The sequence below is a fragment of the Octodon degus genome, unplaced genomic scaffold (genome assembly GCF_000260255.1).
Source record: "Octodon degus isolate 3935 unplaced genomic scaffold, OctDeg1.0 scaffold00004, whole genome shotgun sequence".
NCBI classification, from domain to species: domain Eukaryota; kingdom Metazoa; phylum Chordata; class Mammalia; order Rodentia; family Octodontidae; genus Octodon; species Octodon degus.
In genome coordinates, this window is record NW_004524580.1 from 32,803,929 (window position 1) to 32,828,377 (window position 24,449).

Here is a 24,449-nt window from a genome sequence, read left to right on the forward strand (position 1 = left end):
AGGCCGCCCACGCCTCCCTCGGCTGCCCACAGCCTGCCCCACGAGGCCGCCTACGCCTCCCTCTGCTCCCCATAGCCACAAGGCCGCCCATGCCTCCCACGCCTCCCTCGGCTGCCCACAGCCTGCCCCACACGGCCGCCCACGCCTCCCTCGGCTCCCCATTCCATGTAGCTGCCCGCTCGCACCCTCCTGCAGTTACCTGGGGCTGGAGCTCTCCTGTTTTTTCCCCAGGCTCGTAATGGGAGTCACTGCCTGCAGTGCCGTTTGGTTCAGCCGGATGGCCACGGCCTGGAACCCACGGGCGACGCTGCTCAGTGCGCCAGGCAGGGCACAGGGGAGGCCGGGCCATGGGGGCTGCTCATTACCTCAGGGTCGTCAGTCAGGTAGATCTGCCTGGAGATGTTGTTGATGGTGCAGATCCACTGCAGAGGGGAGAGAAGCCCTGAGTCCAGAGCCGCCACCGCACGCACGCACAGGAGGTCAGGTGCAAAAGTGGGGCGCAGCTAGTTACCTCCTCATTCTCCTTCCTGCTCTCTGCCTGGAGGATTATCCCCCTGGAACAAAGCAAGTCCAGTCAGGGCTGCACTCTCGGACAGCCGTCCCCTCCAACATAAGCGGGAAGCCCACGCGCTGCCCTCTGAGCTCAAGTCTGACCACTAGCAGGGACCAAGTCCTGTGGCCCTGCTGGCCTCTAACCACATCCAGGACTTGGCAGTGTTTCCAAGCACCGGGAAGTCCATAGACAGAGACCAGGCCCAGGCGGGTGATGGTGACAGCGGTGTCACTGCCTCAGCTCTGGGAGGGCCTCTGCTCCATCCTTAATTCCTCTTAGGGATGGCGCAGGAGAAGCACAGATCTCATCCCTGTCTCCAGGTGAGGACCCTGCGACTAGAGCCGGAAGTGCAGGGAACGGCTACTAGGACCTCTGGACGGGGCAAGAACCACAGCCCCTGCCAGCTGGGAGGGCGACCCCCCCCCGTGTCCCCAGGACACGCAGGCCCCTCTCCTCCAAAGGTAGGCTCCCTGAACGAGACCCTCGCTGGGCTTGCCCCTCAGGGGCCCCATGAACAGAGGACCACCAAGGTCCCAGGCCCAGCGTGGCCGTCCTGTGGCTTACGATTTCCCGTCGGGAGCCGTGATCTGGAAGCAGTAGCGCCGGTCCTCGCAGTCCACTGCCATCACGGAGCAGTTGTCCAGGTCCTGGATGAGCCCGCCGGCCACAGCGCCCCGGGGCTGGCACAGCAGGTTCCCGCCCTGGGTGAAGAAGTAGAGCCGCTCCCAGCTGGTGCTCACCAGCCCTGTTTTGCTGCGGGAAAGGAGCGGCAGGGCCCTCAGCACCCGGAGGGAAGCGCAGGAGCCTCCGCCCGCCACCGCCCGGAGTTCAGAAGCAAGGGCGGCTTTCCACAGAGCCAGTCGCCGCTGCTCCAGGAGACCGTGGGCTCCGCTCCCACTGGCAGCGCCAGCCCCCGGCAATGCCAAGCACGCGGGTAGAGTAGGCCCGCACCCCCTCAGCCCACAGACGCCCCATGACCCCTGTCCCAGGGCCCCTGCTAGCTGGGCTGTGCTGCCGGGAGGCCACTCTCAGCTAACGGGGCCTCTGGGAGCAAGGCAGGAGGAGCTCAGCACACCTTAGGATCTGCAGATTTTTTATGAGGACGTTTGCCTATGAGCTCTGCAAGCCCCGGGCTCAGCTCTGCCCGAGGGGAAGAGCTTCCGTTGGGGGGGGGGGGCGGGGATGGACAGCAGACACAGCTGCTGAATCTGGTAAAGCTGAGAAGGAACTGTGTGCCAGGTGAGGGGTGTCCTCACTGCCCCGGAAATTCCTAAAAATGGCAACAGCTGGCGCTGGAAGGCTTCGGCCCCGCCAGGATAACCTTGTTGGTGCTTTGCGACCAAACTGTCAGAAGCAGGGGTCATGGCTGGAGTGAAAAACCCAGGCTCGGCCTGGCATAGGAGCCCGATGACCCTGCACACCTGGTATCGCGTCTCTGCTCCCAGACTCCAGTCTGCCCACTCCCTGCAGGATCAAAGCCCAACGCCAGCTGGGTGGGCCTGAGGCTTCCCAGCCTTGATGGTCCGGGCTTGCTGAGCCCTGTGGACAATAACTCAAAGGGCCCAGAGGACGGCAGCTGCAAGTGCCACCAGGGGAGGCAGCTTGGAGCCTTGGTGTGGGACTGACTCCCTGAGCCTAGTCAGGAGGCCCAGGGGCTGGGTGCGGGCTGGGGTTCCTGTTCTCCCCAGTGTCCCTGTGCACCCTGGGGCCTAGGGGGAAATGGGGGGTCACTTCCTAAAAACAGAGCTGGGACAGGCACTGTACATACTTTCTCAGGTTCAGGTAGCCAGCCTTCTGGATGAGGTTCCGGTTGATCTCAGGGGCAGCCACGTCCAAGTCTGGGGTATACACGGACTCGTCCACAGAGAGCAGCTCCTGCTGGGACATGCGCATCTTCTCTGCTTCCGCTTCCAGCTCCACCTGGATGCTTCAGACGGACAGTGACTGGTCAGTCACTCGACCCTGGCCAGCTCTGCACTGCCAAGAAGCAGGTGGCAGGGGCCTCACTGCACTCCAGGCTGCCTGCCTGCCCTACGGCTGGGGCTCTGGGCTCTGCATGGTCCCGCTCAGGCGCCCAACCTCAGAGGTCACAGGACCTAGCTGTGCAGTGCCCGTAGCGCTTGCTCCAAGGATACCACTGCACGGTGTGCTGCTGCCCACTGCAGTCCCAGCACTGGCCTCAAACCTCCTCCTGCCTCAGCCCTGAGTGCTGGGATGGCAGGCATGGGCCACCAGGCCTCGGTAAGGATCACACCGTGGGGCCCAGATTCAGCAGGGCGGGCAGCAGGCACACAGCGCAGCTGAGTTACCTTTGAACCATGTCCGCCCCAGTGCCGAGGAAGCTGTCCATACTTCTTGAAAACATTTCTGCTCCCTTCTTAAAGAAGTTAATCTGAAAGACAATGGTAGAGTCCTGAAATCACCCCAAGGGTTCCCTAAATGTGGCCCAGCAGCTCTCTACAGAGCTACTACACAGAGCAGGGGGGACTCGCCAAGTCCCAAGGACCAGGGGACGCAGCTGTGTTGCTGAAAGGCCAACGCAAGAGCCCTTCTGTGGGATCTGGGCCTGGAGCTACAGTGGTTCTGGAAATGACCAGCAGCAGCTCTACGTGAGTGCTGAGTACTGACTTCCTGCCTAGCACAGGCAGAGTGTGGTGCTCACACAGGATGTCCCTGCCCATGGCCACCCTGTGACACAGCACACTCAAGCCATGCACAGGACTAGGGTGGTCTGAGATGCTTCTCGCCACAGGGAGATGCTGGGCTAATATCCTCGGAAAGCCTCTTCCCAGGGCACAGGAGCACAAGGGGACCATGTGCAGGAAGGAAAGGCCCCTGCTGCTCCCAGGGTGCTGCGATGGATACTTTCTCTGCCAGGGGACAGTGGCCTCCTGGACACTTGGGGACCACACAGTTTGAAAATGGAAGACACTTGCGTCTCAGAAAGCCTGGAAGCCTGGCCCTCTGCATGATAGCACACGGGAAGAGGGAAACACTAACACTTCTGGGCACCACTCAGAAAAGCTCAGCCTTGAGTTCTGTGGCCGCAGCTTCAGAAAACTTGGGCAGGACGTTGGCAATGGTGCATGTGACATGCCTGGTGGTGGGAGGCCGCGACACAGGGTGGATGCTCACAAGGACTCTCACATGCTGCTGCAGGCCCTGCCTGGAACTGGAAGTTCACCCCGGGGCAGGTGACATACATGTGGGCCTCACCTGAAGGGCACGTGCCATCAGCAGCAGGGCTCTGGCTTCCTCCCTTCTCCCCTGACACCTTGACAAAGTGTGGATGCCAGCGCTCGCAGATACCACGGGAAAGGAAGCCACGCAGGGCAAGTCCTGCCGGGCATCTGAGTCACACAGATCAGTGCTGCCCATGCCACTCTGAGTCCCTGTGCTTTCGAGTGTCAAAGGCTCATCAGCTTTAGGCCTGAGCTGCTGGCTCCCTCCCTGTCATCTTCTCTAGTGTCCTGCACCGCTGGCTTGGGGCTTCTCCAACTCTGGAAGCTCCTCGGCAGGGGCTCCCCTGATCCCTAGAGAACTCTGACCAAGGATGGTGAGGTGCCCCCTTCTGTGTGTACCACGTAGTGCTGACCTGTCGGGGTGACACCCAGCTCGTGAGTATGCGCTCCAAGCCTGGACAAATTTATTACCAGGCCATGGCGAGCAGGCATCAGGGCTGAGTCCTGATGCAGCGCAAACCTGTCTGATGAGCAGAGAGGGCGGGCGGGGTCACTGTGCCGCTCTGGGCTGGTGGTGTGGAGCAGCCTGAGTCGGTCTCCACCCTCTGAGAAGGGTGGGGGCCCTGGACACCCCAACTCCCAAGGGCTGGGGAAGAAGGGAGCATACACCTCAGCACCATCCCTGAGACTCAAGATGTTTGGCAACCCTCCCTAAGCAAAGGGCTGTGGTTTCCAGCAGGATTTAAACACAGGGAAGGGCCTAAGTGGTCCTAGTCCTGAAAGCCGGACACTTTTTACAGGAAAAATGGAACGTGGACCCTCATTCCTCCAAGTAGATGTGCTAGCCACCCAGCAAAGAGGGTGCAGTATGGGTCCTGCACTACACTCCCTTGAAAAGCCTGGGCTGGGACAAGGGGCACAGCACTTGGCCACAAGCCAGAGCCAGCTGGCCGCAAAGCTGTGCCTGGGCCTGTGAGGGCTTCCCCTCCCCCAGCACGCTCTGGGACCGCTGCTCCACTGCAGCCTTCGTGCTTCTGGGACACTAAGTCCTGCACCCTCCCTGGCAGGGCTGGAGGCAGGGACTGTCGGCCCAGCCCACAGAAGGCGCACAGCGGGAGCCTTAACCAAAGACAGCACTGCTCCACAGCAAAGCCACGAGTGCTTGGATCTGGGTGCCATGCGTTGTTACCTAAAGAGAAAGGAGCCCAGCCAGAGCCCAGCCAGTACCTGCCCCGGGTGCCTACCATGAGGATGCTGCCCAGCCCCCAGGGCTCAATCAGGCTTCCCTCAGTGACTCAGAAGGGCCACACTGCTCCCTTTACACATCCCCTCCCAGGCACCAGCTGACAGCAGCCAGCTCCCGTGAACCAAGCACCCCACATTCGGACAGTGGGGTGTGGATGCTTGAGGACCTCTCTGCATCCTTCTTCCCTGACGGAAGGCACATGCTCCTTTTGAAACAGACGTGTTTCACTGTGATAAAAGATGCTGTTACGCGGGCTTCAAAACGTGGCGATTCTATTTGATCAACATTGTCCCTCCTCACACCCCTTTCTGTCCTTCAATCGTCCAGTGAGAGGTGGTTCCAGGTCCCTTTCTTATGGGCCAATGTGCGGTTCTGGAGCCAGGCCCTGTACCTGCCATTCCCTGGCAGTGCAGTCCCCCCTGCAGCTCGCGCCTCCTTTACTCTGGAATGCGATGGAGGAAGTGGCACTGCCCAGGGCTCAAGAGCCCAGACACTTGGGGACACATGGACAGACAGCAGCCCCTAAGGGTGGGCCTGGCCACACGGTCAGTACAGCAATGCACAGCCTGGGGCATAGGCCAGTCTCCCAGCCTGGGAACTCCGGATCAGGCTCAGCCTCTTCTTTTTCTGTATGTAGGACAGGGTCTACAGGGTCTCACTACCTAGATCTGACTTGTAGTGATTCAGCTTTTTTTCAGCCTCCCAGGTGCTAGGATTACAGGAGTGTGTCACCACGCCCAGTCTCAGTCACTATCTCAGCGCACACCTGGCGCGGGGTCAGGATGGCATGCTGGGGATTGAACCCCGGCCGCTGCGCTCTGCCTAAGCAAGCGCTTTAGTCCGCTGAGCTATCTGGACGGCTCTCAGGCGCAGCTTTTAATTGGATCAGAGAAGGGCCAGCCCACTTCCTCCCAAAGAAAGTCTGGGATATGGCCGACACTTGTAGAGCACCTGGCCTCGAACAGCTGGCCGAGATGGTGCGGCTGGAGGCTGCCCGGAGCGCTGAAGCCCAGGCAGCGTCTGGCTGGCTCTGTGACTGCGCTTCGGTTCCTGCCGGTGCCGAGCGTCTCCGCCCTACCTGCCCCTGGGCGAAGCCGATCATGGGCTCCATCATAGCCATCCGCTTCCGGTACTGCAGCGCGTTGAGGGCGCAGTAGTACTGCAGCGCCGACAGGTGCTGCTTGCGCCGCGCAGCCGCCACGTCCTTCCGCACCTCGGCCTTCACCTGGTGCAGAGCGGAGGGCAAACGTCAGGCTGCCTGCTTGGGGCAGTTCTGTAGGAGCACGCGACTTGACTGTCGTTCGGATACTCATTACAGAATTTTTGTGGGGCAGGGGGGATGGCTCAGTAGAATAAGCGCTTCCCTGGCAAGTGCCTGAGTTCAATCCCCAGTTCCGGAAAAAAAAAAAAAAAAAAGAATTTTTGTAACACAGTAATACTTATATAGAGTTCCATCTTAAATCTATTTGCTTATTTTTTCTTTCTTTTTTCTTGAGACCCACTGTGATTATGCAGTTGAGGCAGGCCTTGAGCTCACTGTGTCACCCAGATTGGCCTCAAACTTACAACAATCCTCCTGCATCAGCCTCTGGAGTGCTGGGATTATAGGTGTGCACCACCACACCTGGCTTCCCTCTGAAATTTCTTTTTTTCTTTTTGGTGGTACCAAGAATCAAACTCAGGACTTTGCACTTGCCATGCAAGCACTTATTTCACTGAGCTATCTCCTCTGCCCTCCATCACAAATTTAAAGAAAGTGCAGACTGAAAATCCAAAATCCCAGAGCAACAGCAGCTCTGAATCTACAATGTTGCACACAGGGGAAGTTGACAGCTTTCTGGAGGCTGTGACAGTGTGACACTGCTTTGGAGAACCCCTGGCAGCCACGCACACATGGTTCATCCACAAGCCTGCATTCTAAGGAGATGGCTGTACCCAAGTCAACGAACAGAAATAAAAGATCTATGCATGGGGTCGTTTGCTTTCTCTATCGCAGACAAACACCCAGAAATCAGGGGCTGAAGAATCAGAGTGGACCCTGGGCACAGAGCACCAGGCAGATGGATGGTCCCTGTGGAATGCCACCTGCTCTAGATTTGCCTTCAACAAAGCAGGCTGGAAAGTCAGGGTAGAGAAGCGAGGGCCTCTTTGGCATGCAGAATAATTGTAAGAGAAGAATTTTTTTTTTTTTTTTCGTGGAACCAGGGATTGAATTCAGGCCCTTGTGCTTGCCAGGAAAGCGCTTATTCTACTGAACCATCTCCCCAGCCCATGTAAGAGAAGATTAAGAGACAAAGAAAGCAACGCAAGGCAGTCCCTGTGCCAGGGAGCCCCAAGAGGGCAGAGTCCGAACAGGGCCTGCAGGCTGCTCACCTTCTCGTTCTCCTTCTTTTTGGAAAGCCTGCTGTATTTGGCCATCGCGAGGTCATGGTCTAAAAATAAGAAGAGGGAGGCCGGGAAGGGACAGGCGAGGACCTCCCTTCAGTGTTCCCTCCCCACTGGGGACCCGACCTGGACACCAAGCCTGGGACGGGGCGGGAGCCCTACCGTTGCTGGCAAGTCCAAAGAGATCCTTCAGAGTGCTTATTTCTGCACAAGAGAGAAGAAAACAGCTGAGAGCAAAGAAAAATAAATCCTATCAGCCCCGCTCTACCTTCTGAGTCAGTAAGCACGCACAGCCCATACCCCGGGGCCACTCCAGCCCTCTCTGCCAGGCCTGGCCTGGTGGCCCAGCTCCTGCCCTCACCCATGCCCAGTGCCCCTTCCACTCTGAGGAGCTGGTACCAAGGGGACGCAGGCAGACATGTGGTGGCCAGGTCTGCAGCAACGACCAACCTGGAGATAAACATCAGCTCTGAGTCTTCTGCCCTGACACAAAGGATGGATCGTAACCATCTGTCCTGGGAATGGAATCAGGACCAGACCAAGGGGACAGGAATGCAGGAACTGGGCTGACAACCACCTGCGATGCAACCCGGCATGGTCTGCATGCAACAAGCCGACACAGATAACTATTACCCAACAAGGGTGCGACACCCATGGGGCCTAATGACGGCCTAATAAACCCAAGACAACAGGGTGACAGAGAGCAATAAAGGCCTGAGATTAAAAACAATAGGCTGGGTGTGGTGGAACACGCCTGTAGCCCCAGCACTCAGGAGGCTGAGTCAGGAGGATCATGTGGAGTTCCGGGCAAGCGTGGGCTACCTGGGAAATTCAAAATTATCTTGAACTCTACAGGGAAACCCTGTCTCAAAAAGAAAAGAAAGAGAAAAAAAGAAAAGAAACAAAAAGATCTGGACAGTGAGTGATGTCAGGTCACAATAGACTGATGACAGCCTTGGTCACTATGTGTCCAGTGCCAGGCGTGTGCCAGCCGCCTGGCTACACACTCACCTGGCCCTGCAGGACTGGGGGTTGTTTTGCTCTGAAAATGACCCCCACAGCTCACAGACTGTGTAGAGAGAATCTTTCCACAAGCACAGGGTTAAACTCCAGGTGGGACTAGGTGGCAGCACGGGGGGCACTTGGCGGGGTTGGGCTCTGTTAGGGTTGTGTCTAGCTGTCCTCCCAAAGCCTCCTGCAGTCATGGAGAGGACTTCTAGAGGTCTTGATTCTTTTTTTTTTTTGTGGAACCAGGAATTGAACTCGGGCCCTTGCGCTTGCCAGGGAAGTGCCAATTCCACTGAGCCATCTCCCCGGCCCCTAATTCTTGATCCAGTGCTGGGATTATGGGTGTGAGTGCTACACCCGGCCCTGGGGCAGACCATGTGCATACAAATGTAAGTGGGGAGGAGGCCACAGTTGCAGCTCCTCCCTTTGCGCTTGCTGTTTTCCCCCACCATGAATGGCTGCCCCCTTCCCTGTGCCACTCTGCCCTGAAGCCAGCCAAGTACCGACTGAAATCTCCACAACTGTGAGCTAAATAAACCTTTCCTTCCTTGATTTTGGGTGTAGGGTATTTTCTGTCAGCAATGAGGAAAAAGTAGCTGAGACAGACTCCACGTCACCAGTGAGCGAGCACAGGGAGAAGCGCCCCTTCTGCCCAGCACAGGGGGACTCCGTGCTCACTGTCGCCTGGCTGGTAGGGCGCTGCCACCAGCCGAGCCCCAGCCCGCAGGAACCTCTGGCTTCCGTGAGAGCCCTCAGCATACTGCAGCTCTGCTGTGTGGAAGCCCAGTGCTGAACAGGTCTTCTAGGGCTGGAGCGAAGGCTCCTGCAGTCAGTAATATTTTTCTCGAGTGCTCTTCAAATGTAGCTTGTTTTGGGGGGATTATTTTTGAGACAGGGTCTCACTGTGTAGCTCGGGCGGGCCTCAAACTTGTGGTGATCTCCTGCCTCAGCCTCCCAAGAGCTGGTGCGCCACCATGCTCGGTTTCAAATACAATTTTTTTTTCCTATATTTAGGACAGGGTCTACAGGGTCTACAGGGTCTGCAGGGTCTCACTACGTAGGTCAGACTCATAGTGATTCTCCTGTTTTTTAGCCTCCTAAGTGCTGGGATTACAGGTGTGGGCCAACATACCTAGTCTCAATCGATGTCTCAGCGTGCCCTGCGGGTAGGGCCAGCATAGCACGCCGGGGATTGAACCCCAGCCGCTGCATTGCCTAAGCTGGCACTTTAATCTGTTGAGCTATCAGGCCGGCCCTTCAAATACAGTCTTTACTCTCAAGGTAATGAGCACTTTTCATAAACCAGGAAAGCACAGGACTAAGATCTGGGTTTCCTTTTCTAACATTTTCTCAAGATTACGAGTTTTATTATTATTATTTTCTTAATATTCATTCTTTGATTACTTTGGCTTTCAAGGAGTACAAAACTAATCTGAAGTTCTATTTTAGCTGAAGAACTGAGTCCCTGCACAGACCTCGCTCGTAGCCACCCGGCCTCCCTGCCAAGCCACCGCCATGGGAGGTGGAGTGGGAAACACAGTGACTGCTTAAATTTAAACATTTCATTACAGTGAAAGACAGCATTACGAATCCTCCTCTCGCTTCACACACATCCAGCCCACGACCTTGCCGTGTCTGCAGCAGCTCTGGCCTCCTCTCTCCCCAGGGTCTTTAGCTGTGCTGTCCTGGCTGCCCTGATGTCCTGAATGGTTTGGAATGTCTGCTTTTGTAGTCATTTTGGCTTAGGGAGAAGCCAGAAGTCACACAGAGGCAGATTTGGTGAACAAGGTGGGTGAGGACATAGCATGGGGCTTTTATTTGATAGAAACTGCCAAGTGCTGCAGACAGCAGCAAGAACAGCAGGCTAAGTGTGCGAGGTGGGGCAGGGATCCGAGGGAGGAGGGTGGCATGTGTCATCAGGCCTCGTGTTTTCCAGAGCACACACTGTCCCTGAGGACAGCATGCCTGCCACCATCCCTCACCTCTAACCCTCCCCCCATTCCTCCTGCCCCCTGGTCCGGCAGGTGTGCACACACCACGCCAAGCCTGAAGGCTGCCTCCTGCAGGAAGCCTTCCTGGCTCCTGGCCCAAAAGCAGCCGCCTTCCTGCTCACCCCACCCGTGCACACCTGCGCCTGCAGCCCCACAGGACAGGACAGAGCTCCACTGTGTCCGTCTTCTCATCTGCCTGCAACCTCCTGTGTATGGCCGGGGGGCTGTCTGCTGAGCTGAGGGGGCCTCTCAGGGCCCCCAGTGAGCAGGGCACCTGCAGCAGCAGTCGCTCAGTGCAAGGAGAGGCAGCGGCGCCACTGCTTACCTGTGAGGTCCTTCTCCCGGAACTGGATGACGGGCAGCACCATGGTGTCTGCCAGCTGCTTGGCCAGCTCTGTGTGGAGCGCATTAAGCTGAAAGAAAAGAACTTTCCTGAGGCCAGGTGCGCGTGTGACCACAGACGTGGCTTCACGGCGGCACTGAGGGCTACCAAAAGCGCCTGCTGTGGTCAAACAGCTCCGTTAGGCTTCCCGAGTGAAGAGACCCTCAGACAGGCAAAGGACAGCAGGCAGAGGTGCCGAGCATGAGATGAGGCTGGGTGGGGACACACCTGTGAGCCAGCACTCTGGAGGCTCAGGCAGCAGGCCCGGAAGTTGGATGTTAGCCTGGGCAACTTGGCAACTTATCAAAACCCTGTCTCTAAATAAAAAATTTTAAAAGTTGGAAATGTAGTTCTGCATGAAAGTTTTAAACGAGAGAAAGAGAGTCAGAGTCAGAGACAGAGACAGAGAGACAGAGAGAGACAGAGACAGAGAAAGTGAAAAAGAAAGAAATGGAAGGAAGGAAGGAAGGAAGGAAGGAAGGAAGGAAGGAAGGAAGGAAAGAAGAAAGAAAAAAAAAAAAAAAAAAAAAAAGCCAGAAGAGCCACAGGCTTCCAGCTGCAGGCACGTGAAGTGCACCCATGGCATCTCTTAGCCACCTGTTCCCAGCAGCTGCCCCTGCCCAGAGTCGTCCTTCCCCGCAGCCTCCCTCGCAGCTCCTGAGGGATGGTCACGAGTCCACCACCACTACTGTGTGCAGCTCTGTGCTCAGGGCTGACAGTGGGTGCCCAGGCTTTCCTGCTGCTGCCCCTGTCTCCAGGTGAAGATACCACGATACAGCGGACCAGGTGGCTTCCCTGGGCCACGCGCTTCCTCCAGGGCAAACCTCGGTGCTGGCCATTTCCTTCCAGTCTCCTCCCTAGGACCCAGGGCTTCTGTCTGCCCCTGCTGGGGGGCTGCTGCTCCAGAGGGACTGGGCTGGGCCGGCTTCCCTGCACGGCTGCCCTGAGCACGCAGGCAGAACAGAGCACAGCCGGGCACACACCCCGAACGCCCTCTGTCAGCAGAGGTGGTAAGGACTACCACTCAGGTCTGCACCAAAAAGCGCCCCCACAGAGCCCTTGCTTTGGGGACCTGGCACCCAGAGCTCTCCGGGACTCCAGGGACGATCTCAGTCCACAAACACGAGCCACATCGATCTCTACTTTTGTTGTTTCATCCTTTAATCCTGGAGTTGAAGTATGCGTCTTGGAGATTTTGTGGCCTGGTCCAGGGCTCCTTTCCTTCCTCTAGGTCTAGGCCTGTGGGCCATCTCGGGGCTGGGGAGATTGCTCAGTGGAATAAGCGCTTCCCTGTGGGGCATCTTCACTGTCCAGAAGTCCTGATCACGAGTGCAGACAGGAGGGCAGCCCAGCGATGGGCTCTGTCCAGTGGCCACCCTTCCTGACTCTCCAAGACCAGCGCGGGAGGAGCCCACCCAGGCTCTTGGGTACTCACTGCTGAGGAGCCTCCTCCCGCCGCCCAGCAGCGTGTGATTCCTTCTCTCTTCCTCATCCTCTGTCCATGCCAGCACACACTTCCCAGAGCCAGGCAGTGGGTGGATACTGACCCACGGGAAAGTGCGCACCTGAATCCCAACCCTGCCACTTCCTAGCAGCAGGGTCACAGGGCACCTTCTGTCCCCCTACCTGGCATCTGATGCCAGTTCCTGGCACGGAGCTTATGATACCCTGGGACCTCCTAGAGGATGGGGGTGCCCTCCGCAGCAGTTCTGGGGGGTGTCAGGGCACACACTGGTCACCACCAGCTCAGGCCAAGAACCCTGGCCCCCTGGCATCTGTGCAGGGTGTGGTGAGCGCCAATCCACCCCACACAGTCAGAAGCATGGGGGCCCCCGAACCGGCACCCCGAGCTGGGCGGTCTTGAGGGGCTGAGCCCTTAACTTTCAGGCTCCCTTGTGGTAGGCAGTACTGGGGTGGTGTCAACATGGGGGACCATGCAAGCCAAGTGTGAGCACAGCCAGAGTGGCAGGCAACAGCTGGCCCCCTTGCCCTGCTCAGTGGGATGTGGGCCAGAGCTCAGTAAAAGCCGGAGACTTCTCTGTTCTTCTAGCTCCACCCCAGGGTCTGACTGATAGCAGCGGGTCACATGTTTGTTGAATGAGTGACAGACTGCTGAACTATTCGCTGAATGAATGAAAACACAGAAGCATAACTTTATACAAATATCAGCGCCTCACCCTGTGCACTAGCAGGACGGCCGAGTGGTGCCTGTGTTTCCAATCTAAGTACACACCGCAGACTCCTTGGAAACGGGACACATCTACCTGCCTAATTCTGCAGTGTTCTGCCAGGCGCCGGCACTACTTGAGTTCTCATGATTTTTATATTAGGATGTGCACACGTTTCCTGTAGCAATCGTGGTTTTCCCAGTGTCTCGCATGAATTACACAATACAGCTATAAGAACCACTGTTACCAAACCCTGCCAGGGGGTGGGACCATGACCCCCAAGAGGAGGCCTCCCAAGAATGTGTGGGTGCTTTGAAACAGGTCTTCGAGAATGGAATAAAGGGCTGCAAAGTCAGGTCACCCCGGATTTTCGGAGTGGCCATAAATCAGTGTCAGGAGCTCTCATCACAGGAAAGACAGACAGAAGTAAGAAGTCAGTGAAGTCAGAGTCAGAGACTGGGGTGCCACGGCACCGTAGAGCCACCACAAGCCGGGTGAGGCCTAGAGCCTTTGGGGTGCAAGGCCCTACAGACACCCAGCCTCGGCGCTGAGAGGAATGCCATTTTTGCTAAGGAACTTCCTAAAGCCACCCCGGGGTATGCACTTGCCTGCCTAGGACCCTGGGGTCCTAGAAACCTCACTTTGGAAAGCCTTTCCTCTCAGACCCCACTCAGGGTCCCATCAGGTCAGGAGCTGGGCACAGCAATGACAACTCAAGACAGCGCAGATATTTCACTCTGGCAATGAGCGGGCCGACACCAGCAGGAGGCAGGCAGACACTTCCCAGGTTGCTCTTACCTCGTCCACCACCTTGGAGAAGTAGTGGAGTGTCGAAATGACTTCTTCGTCGCCTTTGCCAAGGGCAAAATTCTAAGAGCGAAGGACAAAAGAGCCAGGTGTGACCTGAATGCAGGAGTTCTGCCCCAGACTGGCCACCAGCCCCGGCACCCATGTCGCCCTCCCCAAGCCAGCGGCCTGCGCCCACCCGGGGGGGGGGAGTCGGCCTCACACCGCAGGGCCACCCTTACCTGCTTCTCGTATGCCAGCAGCTGCCTGGAAAGCTGCTGGGTAGCCAGGCACATTTCATTCTACAGGGAGAAGAGACACAAAGGCAAGCAACGTTTGTCATGGAAAAGGGTCATCTCAGAGCGTCCCCCTACGTGTGCGTGCCCGTGAGTTGAAAGAGCATCATGTCCAGGCATCATTTAGAATGAGATTGAGACAGCAGAGGGTTAAAGCCATCTCACAGCATGGCCACTCCACGGGCCACAGTGGAACCACCTCTCTCCCTCCGATGCCCCCAGAAGCAGGCACCACAGAAGGAGGTCAGCGCAGGCCCTGGGGTCCCCTCTGCTCTGGCCTCGTCCTTCACAGCTGAGCAGCCCTGGCCTGAGGCCAGGAAGGCAGCACGGTAACAAACCACAGCATGTCCTTGACACGGCGGGCACACACAGAGGCCTGGCACAGACGGGGTGCAGCCAACGGCTGCACGGATGAATGAATGAACAAAAGAACAGACGAGTGAACAGCCTGCAGGAGGTACGAGAGCATCTAAATTCCAAGTTCACAACTGTCCCAATGAAATCATCCCAAATGAGGGTGATGAAACACAGAGCTAAGAGGGTGCCGTGGCCTGCCACGCCCGTGTCCTTCTACAGGGCCACGTAGCCGCTGTGCAGGGCAGTGTTCCTCTGCGGTATCGCTGAGCCCCTTATCCCGTGTGAGCAGCACCAGTAGGAGCAGGGTCTGTCCTCCACTGTGGCCTCCATGCCAGGATGCAGCCCTAGGCCATGTCTGCCACCACATTGCTCTGACCACAGCTGACACCAGGAGCACGGTTCTGAGTGCTCATTCGGCTTTCAGATGAAGAAGCTGAGGCACGTGCAGTGGGGCTGCCCACTAAGGCCACGCAGCCGGGAGTGACAGGGACTGGGACCCTAGACTCTGCACTCTGGGATGTGCTGAGATTAGAAAACTAAGGCCTGTGCACCACACTGGTCCTCACGCTCTCTGGAAAGTGCTGGCATGTCCCACGGCCTCGGCCCCAGCTATTCACTGCTGTAGCTGCAGCAAAAATGCAACGGAAATGACGAGCAGGCCACCTCCCAGAGGGACTTGTAGGGGAAAGTGAGAGGCCAGCACAGGGCCCGAAGGTCCCAAGCGCCACAGCTCGGCCACCCCACCCCAAGAGGCTGTTCCTCAGCTTTGGTTCCTTAGGCACAAGGAACACTTTCTATTCTAATTCACTCGTTCCCTTATCTGAAAATGTCACCCCCATATCTGCACACCCAGCCTTTACAGACCTGGGAAGTGTCAACTCGAAGAAGAGTCCTGTCGCTTCCTCACTGCTGACACACAATGCCCCAGCCCCGCAGCTTACAGGAGGAGAGGTTTATGTTGGGTCAAGGCTTTTGGAGCACTCAGCCCAGTCAGTGGGCTCCGATGTGGGACAGGGCGGCCGGGCAAGGAGAGCGGCTCTCGGCGTGGTGGGCGGGCAGCAGGGAGGAAGAGCTGCAACCCGCATCCGACCCGGCTGCCCTTCTGGCAGGAAAGCTCTAACTGAAATCCCATGAGCACCCAAAGATCCTGCTGTGACCACACTAGGTACGAAGGGACATCTGGCTATAAGCTATGATGACCCCCGACCTGGACACCCAGTGAGGCCCGCGGGCCACCTCAACTCTTCAGTGCTTGCTGGCCAGTGTGCCCCATGTCATGGGAATGCTGCCCAGGACACTGTCCACATGGATGGCCCTCAGCACGAGCGACATGCAACGGCTACCTTCCACAATGGCCATGTGCCGTGCTTCCCCTGGACCTGCCCCCTGCAAATGCCGCATCTCTCGGCAGCCACGAAGGCAACTCGGGTTCCCTCGGTGGCGGTGATCACCCTGAGTTGATCACACAAGAACCCACTTCCAAGAGGCCTGTCACCCACCCAGGAGGAAGGCCGTGACAGGCAGGCCTGGGAGCTGGATTCGCTGTACTCTCACACTTCCTCTGGGACACAAGGTTCCCAGCCTGGGCGCAGCGCTGGTCCATGGCCCACGCCCAGGGAGGAGTGGGGACGGAAGCTACACAGGTCTCGCTGCCGGCACCTGCAGAGCCGGAGCTGCAGGAAAGAGCCAGTGAATTAGGTAACCATAGAGACGCAGCCAGCTGCTAGCACCGTCTTCCGTGCACTGGACATGGTGCGCGGCACCTTCACACGGGCTCACATTTGCCCGACAGTCACCCACGAGGCAGGTACTGTTCTCGTCCTGTGTGGCAAGCCAGGATGCTGAGGTTTACAGAGGAAGCCCACAGCTTAGTACAACTCAGGTGCGGGGACATGGAAAGGCAGGGTTGGCACAGGGCAGCGAGCCCTGGCTGGAGGGAGGAGGAGGGAGGTTCCCCCAAAGCCCAAGCTCCCGACCCCCTGTGCTGCCAGCTGGAGCCCAAAGCTGTGCAAAGGGTGATGGAAGAAAGGCAGCGGATGTTCAGAATTTTAAGACTTTAAAAAGTAAAAGACAGATCTTTAACTTCCCTCAAAGCTCTCCCTGCTGCTTCAAACATGCTTATCCCACTGTTCCTGCCCCTGTCTGCAGCAATTCTGTAGTCTTCTCTCTTGAGGGTCTTTAGCTGCTTTCTGGCTGCCTTGATTTTCCTGAACTGATTTGAAACATTGACCTTCCTTGTCATTTTGACCTTGGGAAAGAGCTAGAAGCCACGTGGTGGCAGATCTTGTGAAAAAGACGAATGAGGACTACTATGGCTTATTTCCGGGTGTGCTCCCAGGTAGAGCTTTGGGGGATGACTGGATCATGGGTGGGGACCCTGGATCAGTCCACCATGAGTTTAGACTTGGGTGTGGTGCTGGGAGCTGAAGCCTGGTGTGAAGGGGCGGCCCATGTTGGTGTGGCCTGGACGCGTCAACCTCCCTCCTCCTCCCTCCAGCCAGCGCTCACTACCCTCCATCGACTGCCCCTCCTCTGCCCTGCCGCCCTGCCTCCGAGCCGGCTGACCACGGGCTAAAACCACTACAGGCTGTGAGCCAAAATAAACCTTTCCTGCTTTATCTGTGGGTGTGGGTATTTTGTGATAGCAGTGGGACAGGAAAACAAGGACACCACGATGTCGTTCCAAGCCTGCCATTCTCAAGGATGGCACTTGGCAGAAGGGTTCACTATATTTTGCTCACGCCTCATAAGACACTCACAAAAGGCTTGGAGAACTGCTTCAGAAAGTGGCAAGGATGATGGACAAGTGTGTCAGAGGGAGGGTAAGAGTGTGAGCAGCGCAGGTGAGGGGCGCTCCGGCCTCATGTGTCCTTTACTGCAATCAAGTTTTATTTAAACATTAGCTGTGTGTTCGGATCAGCCCTCAGACCTAGCTCATAACCAGGGGAGCAGGAGGCCTTAAGGCCTGCAGATGCGAACATGAACTTCACGCTTTCCCAGCCGACGCCCAACAAAGAGGTGGCCTAACACTCAGATTCTGCGAGGAGGTCAAGGTGACTTCTTCTCCACAGTGCTGGGGACAGAGCCCAGGGCCTCCCACCCCTGCAGGTGCCCTGCTGCTGACTACAGCCTGGCCTGGAGCACCCTGCATGAGGCCCCGGGACGGCTCCTGGCTCCACTTTCTCTGCCGAGTTCAGCACTGCAAAAACCAAAGCAAGCCAAAAAGATGGCACCCGAGTAGGCTTCTCCTAGCAGCTCCTGGGCAGAGAGGACCTCCCGGGGCTGTTGCCAAGACACGGGGCAGGCAGCCAGCAGGCCCTCAGCTAGAGAGTGTGTGCCGCACTACGGCACAGGAGCCTCCTAACTGCCGCTGCCCCGAGCCCACCCCCGCGCTCATGGGCCCTCCGTCCTTGGCAGTCTGGCATGGAAAGGCGGGTGGCAAGGAGTCAAAAAGAATCGCGCCTCCAGTGTGGGTACCCCAAGGAACTAAGGGGATCCAGGCTCGGGCGACAACAGCATCCACGTCCAGGCGGAGAGTCCCGTGTTCACACCCTCACTCAGCACTGCCCTCCCTGCCCTAAACCTGGTACTCTCAGGGACTCAGAACCGCTCCCATTTGGAGAGCAAAGGCTCAGCAGTCGAGGCCAGAAAGCAAAAGTGACCCAGGAACTGTTGAGGCGATCATCGGGACCCAACAGGGACTGCAGAGAGTGTGGCAGGACCCCCAGGGTGGGAAGGCCCCAGGCCCCAGGGCAGAAGGACACCCAAGGCCAGGCAGGCAGCCGGGGCTTGTCCCAGGATCCTTGGGGACAAGGTTCCCGGGCCACTGTGAGCAGGGCGTGGTCAGCACTCTGGGAGGCTGAGGCAGGAGAACTACAAGTCCCAGCCCAATCTGGGCAACTCAGCACTTCTGTGAGAGCCTGACTCAAAATAAAATACAAAGAGCTGGGCTGTTGCTCAGCGTGAAGGCCTTGAACTCAATCCTGCTTTGGAAAAACAAAAGGGGTGGGGGAGGGAGGCCCATGGTGGGGACTGACAGGCGCGGCCGCCTGGGGGCCTGGAGCTCAGGAGCCTCTGAGTCAGGCAGAGCTTGGCATCCTCTAGGCCACGGGCTCCCGGGCTCCCCGTGAATGGCACCATGGCTCTGACAACCGACAGGGAGCCCGGGCCACCAGACTGACCTCCTCAGAGCCATACAGCATGGCCGCTTCCAGACTGAAATACAGGGCTGTGGGCTCGGGGTCTTGGGCCGCACCCCATGCATTCACCACTGTGAAGGTTGTCTGTGCCAGCCAGTCCCTACATACCCTATGGCTACAGTGCCATGGGAGGGGATGGGAAAGGACCACGGCAGCCATGCGTGGGCACAGCTCCACAAGGAATGCAATCGTGTGGCCTACAAACGCGGACTAAATAACACAAAGAAAAATTAAAAACAGAGATATGTAAAATGGGTATCAAATAGTGGAACAAGGAAAGACCCACTGGGGTGTGGAGCAACACGGTGGACACATGTGTCACAGGGCCTGCACTATGACCAGAGGGAGGACAACTCTGGACTCAAAGGCTGGGTTCGGGCTTTGCCACTCTTCAGCTGCGTGGCCTCCAGCTGCTGCCATGAGTTTCCTGCCTGGGAGCTCACCCACTCCTCTGTGAAAGGAGACCACATGGAGGGGCTCCCTGGGTTGGCATGTGGCTCTTCTGTGCACTACTGTAAACACAAAGCAGGGAGCAGTAGCATACACCCTTAATCCCACCCCTGGGGAGGCTGAGGCAGGAGGACCCTGTGACTTCCAGGTCAGCCTGGGCTCAGTGAGTTCAAGGCCACCCTGCACTGCATAGCAAAAGCCAAATAAAGGAAGGAACAAAAATGCTGAAAGCCACTTATAGCCTTCAACTTTTCTCCAGAGCTTAGCCAGATAAAATGTACAATTTCCCCAAGCCTCTTTCTCTCACTACGAGCCAACAAACATTCCGGGTATCATGATCCAGAAATTTACCACATAATGTTTTAAATATCTCTTATGAATGTTTATCTTTTATCAGCAGCACAAAGCTAGTTGCAACACAAACTATGTCTTGCTAGGTGCCTGCTCTTTAAAGTGAAACTATAAACCTCTCATTCAATGTGGCCAAGCACAAAGTCCCCAAGGAGCAAAAGGACCAAGACAACGCAGCTCAGAAAGAAACTGAATGCAAATACCGAAAACTATCACTATCTTAAAACACCAAAGCTACTGGTCAAGATTCACATGTTTTCCTCTGTAAATTAAGAAGGAACAAAACACAACCTCTAAGCCTTCAAATAAGCCTGGCGAAGCAAGTGAGCCGCCCCGCGGGTGTGGACCCGCATCTGCACAGCAGGTGCTGCGGGAGCCAGGCAGCAGGAGGCTTCCGGCCCCGAAGCCCCGTGACGGTCACGCGCTGCGGACTCAAAGCGGCTCCAGCCTCTCGGAATGCAAGACCTACTTAATTTTGGCAAAACCTAGTTTTTTGGCTCACAGGGAAAAAAATTCATGAGAGAGAAAAAGAGCTTCAGCTCTCCAAATAAAGGATTGAGCAGGCAGCAGAGGGCAGCCCTGAGGTGCGGGCGGCAGCAGGCAGGGAGCACCGTCCCTGTGTTGGAGGCCTTTCGCCTTCAGGAGGAGACAATTCAATCCGTGACAACATTCAAATTACTGGCGCACCAGTGAGCTCAGACATAAAAGTCCAGGGGAAAAGTTCTGGGATATCTAGGGAAAACACAAAGCACCCACACAGATCATCAAGGCTTCAGAATAAGAGCTGGCCCACAGCTCACGTTCCTCAAGCCTAACCCAGACAGACAGGCGAGCAGAACCTCAAGCGAGCACACTCTCCGGGCCTTCGCGCTGGCCCCCGTCAGTGCACTACTCGGGTGGGGGTGACCGTGCACCATCGAGTCCGCAGGTCGCAATCTCTGGCCTCGAGTCCTGATCCAGTTCTGACAGGGCCTCCTCACGCCCATGTCCCCAGACACCTCTGGACCAGTCTCTCCTGCTAGGGGTGCGCAGGCATCCTGGCCACACCGCATATCCACACACTCATGCGCACACACGTATGCCTGCCTCTCTCCACGTTCTCTTGTCTGTCGCCACGTCTCAGTCAAAACTCTCTTTAAATCTATTTTTATTTTTCATTGACACGCAGTGGCTGTACATGTGGAGGACCCTGCAGTCTGCTGCCCCATCCAAAGGCACGATGACAACATCTGCCACATGCACAGGCTGGCTGTGGGGTTTCCACAAAAGAATCCATGCCAGAGCCCCGAAACTGCCGAAGCGCCAGCTGGCTCGGCTCTGACCATCGCCTTCCTTGGGCCTCTGTGGTGACGGCCTGGACACTGAGTGTGCCCAGGGCCCATGTGTGGAAGGTTCAGTCTCTACCTGTGTCCACTGAGAGGCGGTGGAACCTCAGGGGTGGGGCCCAGCTGTAGGCTGAGGCCCCTGGAGTGCCCTAGATGGGCACACTGGGCCCTAGGCCTGCCCCCACTTCTGGCTACCCTGAGATGGCAGCTTCTACACACCAGGACACACAGTCTCACATGTCCAAAGCCACAGGCTGAGATCGGGGCGGGGCATCCCAAAACCAGGAGCCAAAGCGAAGCTCTCTGCTTCTCCACCAATTTCCTCAGGCGTCCGTCACAGCTCCACAAAGCTGGTGAGGCACCTTTCTACTGCTGCTGGCGTCCGTGGCCCTTCCCAGAGGACGCTCCCTGTGAAAAAGACAACACCGTTCCCGCGTGGGAGTGACAGGCCCTAAGACAGTGCGTGACGACACGAGGGTGGTGGCAATGTAATAGCAGCCGGATGGGATTAGGAAGGGCCATGGTTGCCCAGGTGGTGCTCAGCCTCAGAGATTACCAGGGAGAAGCAGAGCCAGAAAGTCACACGGCTCGGCCGAGAGGAGTCACAGGGGGCTCGACTGCCCACACTGCGACGGGCAGCATAGCCCTGCATCTGAGGCTCACCAAGCTCCCTTTAGAAAGTGACACACGCGGCATGTTTCGATCCTGAAAAGCTTCCTCTTTGCTGCTCAGCAACTTCTTTTTCATGCGCTTGCAAGCCTGAGGCATTTGTTCCTCAAAAGAAGGCCTCCACCCCACACCCAGAGCTGTGGCTCCAGTCTTTGAGGGGAGCCCGAGAGGCACACTGCCCTTATCCAGGCCCCCACGCTGAGCCCCCTCATGCACTTGTGGTCAGGGAGACCCCTTTGGGGTTGAATTTAGTTCTTTTCTTTTTTTGTGTGTGTGTGTGCAGGGTCTCACCACGCAGCTCCGACTGGTAGTGATCCTCCTGTTTTCTGCCTCCCCGTGCTGGGATTACAAGCATGCACCACCACACTGGGACTCAGTGCACCTGGGGGCAGGGCTGGCACGGCATGTGGTGCCAGGGATTGAATCCCTGGCCCCTGAGCTGGCCTAAGTGAGCACTTAGTCTGTTGAGCTATCTTGCTAGCCCTTGTGGTTGAATTTTTTTTTTTTTAAAGTTTTATATCTTATTAAGATAATTTCATGTGTTTTCCCCATTTAGGCTTTTTTTTTTTTTTTAATTTTATTCATTTCTGTGTGTGTATGTGACCGGCTCAGCCCACCAGGGGGCGGGGCTGGCTGGCATGTGGTGCTGGGGATTGAACCGTGGTCCTTGTGCTTTAGCTGAGCTTGTTCTAAGTAGGTGCTTTAGACCACTGAGCCATCTCCCCAGCCATGGTTGAATTTTTTTAAAAAAAGCTCAAAGCAAAGGGCCAGCCAAATAGCTCAGCAGATTAAAGCACCTGTAAGCAGGCACAGGGGCTGGGGGTTTGAGCCCTGGTCCTGCCTTGCCAGCCGCACCCCCAGGGTATGCTTAGATGGCAACTGACTGGGCGTGGTGGCGCAAGCCTGTAATCCCAGCTCTTGGGAGGCTGAAAACAGGCAGATCACTATGAGTCCGATCTAGTAGTGAGACCCTGAACATCCTGTAGATCCTCCCCTCCCAATAAAAAAGTTCAAAGCAGTTAGAAGTCCTTCTCAACTAGTTCTTGTTATAGGAAAATGACTCTTTCTCAAGGAGACTGTCTTTTTTTTTGAGGTGAACAGAACTAAGTAAAATAATTCTGATTTTACTTCAAATTTATAAACTTTTTTTTTTTTGTGGAACCGGGAATTGAACAAGGGCTCTTGCGCCTGCCAGGGAAGTGATGGCGTATTCCACTGAGCCATCTCCCCGGCCCCTTCAACTTTTTTTTGAGACAGGGTCTCACTATGTAATTTGGACTAGCCTTGAACTCACAATGGACCTCACAGGGACCCTCCCACCTCAGCCTCCCAAATGCTAGGATTACAGGTGTGTGCCACCTGTGCCTGGTTAAACATTTAAAAACTTCAAAAAATAATTTTTTTAACTATTGTTCTGAATGGGATTTCTCACCCCCCAGGGAAGGGCAGACTTACCTGGGCCCCGTACACTCGCTGCATGGCCTGCAGCAGCTGGTTGGTGTAGATGGTGAGCGTGCCAGCGTCCTCCTCAAAGACACTCAGCAAGGAGCGGGTCTGCAGGGAGAGGGAGACGGGGAGGGGTCAGTCTGCTTCTCCAAGTCAAAGTTTGCATGTGCACGCAACAGGGAGGGATGGAGCCTGGGAGTTCTCTGGTTTTCCTCTCATAGGTGAGGAGCTACAAGATAGCTCCTTGTCTTTCGTTTCCTTCCTTTTTTCTTTCCTTCTTTCCTTCTTTCTTCCCTCCCTGCCTCCTCTCTCTATCCTTTCTTTCAGGTTTTTTTTTTTTTTTTTTTTTTTTTGTGATACAGTCTCACTATGTAGCCCAGACTGGCCTCAAACTCCCAGCGATCCTCCTGCCTCAGCCTCCTGAGTGCTGAGATGAGGGGCGTGTACCACCACACCCAGCAAGGGCTTCCTTTCTGAACCTTTCAACGCTCAGAGAGAGCCAGACCGGAGGCAATGTGTGCTTGGCTCCAAGAAGGAAAAGCAACTGCTCGAACCTTAAGACAGGTGGGGCAGGGCGTGGAGGCGGATGCCTGCATCCACTGTGCTGGGCAAGGCCTGCGCTACACCGTGGACAGACAGACCAAGACTGAGGGCCAGGTCTGCCTGCCCGTCAGCCCCACCTCTGCGCTGGTGAGGTTCTGCCAATAAAACATTGTCAGGGACACAACAGAGCCTCCACAGGGACGAAAGGCAGGGCCATCTGTGTGTGGCCACCCTGCAGCCGCAGGGCGCTGTGTGACATCCTGTGGAACATTTAAGATGCCATGGGCCAGTTCCCTGGTTTTTGTCTTATTTTATTCAATCAACTCACAGACTTGGGGACATGAGTTTCACAACCAGCCCCATCCTTCAGGAGGGCCACTGATGGGGTGCAGCTCCTGGGCTAGGGCGACCTTGGGTGGGCTGGAGCTGGTGCGGGGCATGCACTAGCACCGAGACATGTGTGCACAGCGGGTGGCTTAGTCTCCTGTGCCACGGTGTCACCGAAGGGTGCCGCGCCAGGACATCAGCAACTGTGTCAGCCCAATGGGAATCACAAAGGAGAGGCGATGCTGGCGGTGTCTTAACTCAGAGAAGCCTGCAGGCCTGGATGGAGTGGGGTTACAGAAAAGCCCTGCGCCCTGCGGTACCCAAGTCCACAGAGACCAGCTCATGGGCCATTGTCCCCTGCAGATGAATTTCCAGTTTGTCCTTCTGCATCTGGCCCAAGGCAGAGGACAGGGCATCTGTGTTGCTGCCGAAGGGGTCCCCTGTGCATCCACGTGCTGGGCCCTTGAGCCCACTCACTTGGCCTCAACTTTGCCTACAAACCCTGGGCCCTCCTAGCAGTGTGTGCTCCTCCTGTTGGGCAGGGCGGCCAGCTAACGTGTCCCCAGGGCCATCCAGCACCAGCACAGGAACCACGAGGCACACAGCAGGTGACCAAAGCAGCTCTCGTGAGCATGAACCAAAAGCCTAGCACTGGGACAGTGCACCACTCCTGTCAGAAGATTTCTCCAGCTCTCTTTCTTTCTTTTTTTTTTTTTTTAATGGAACTGGGGATTGAACTCAGGCTTTTGCGCTTGCCAGGCAAGCACTTATTCTACTGAGCTATC

General features: G+C 56.6%; 1 protein-coding gene across 2 annotated transcripts in view; it reads right to left on the reverse strand.

Annotated features, from left to right (window-relative positions):
* The window catches only part of Appl2 (adaptor protein, phosphotyrosine interacting with PH domain and leucine zipper 2), a 38,999-nt gene that overhangs the window by 10,612 nt on the left and 3,938 nt on the right, over positions 1-24,449 (reverse strand). For both annotated transcript variants that reach the window (XM_023717066.1, XM_004623857.2), the window contains exons 2-14: positions 22,804-22,902; positions 13,944-14,003; positions 13,714-13,785; positions 10,691-10,778; positions 7,529-7,570; positions 7,355-7,413; positions 6,060-6,206; positions 2,863-2,945; positions 2,322-2,480; positions 1,118-1,306; positions 512-554; positions 366-422; positions 200-288 (exon numbers count right to left, since the gene is read on the reverse strand). In XM_023717066.1, the coding sequence (XP_023572834.1) occupies positions 200-288; positions 366-422; positions 512-554; positions 1,118-1,306; positions 2,322-2,480; positions 2,863-2,945; positions 6,060-6,206; positions 7,355-7,413; positions 7,529-7,570; positions 10,691-10,778; positions 13,714-13,785; positions 13,944-14,003; positions 22,804-22,902 (1,187 nt within the window). The remainder of the gene's footprint in view (positions 1-199; positions 289-365; positions 423-511; positions 555-1,117; positions 1,307-2,321; positions 2,481-2,862; positions 2,946-6,059; positions 6,207-7,354; positions 7,414-7,528; positions 7,571-10,690; positions 10,779-13,713; positions 13,786-13,943; positions 14,004-22,803; positions 22,903-24,449) is intronic.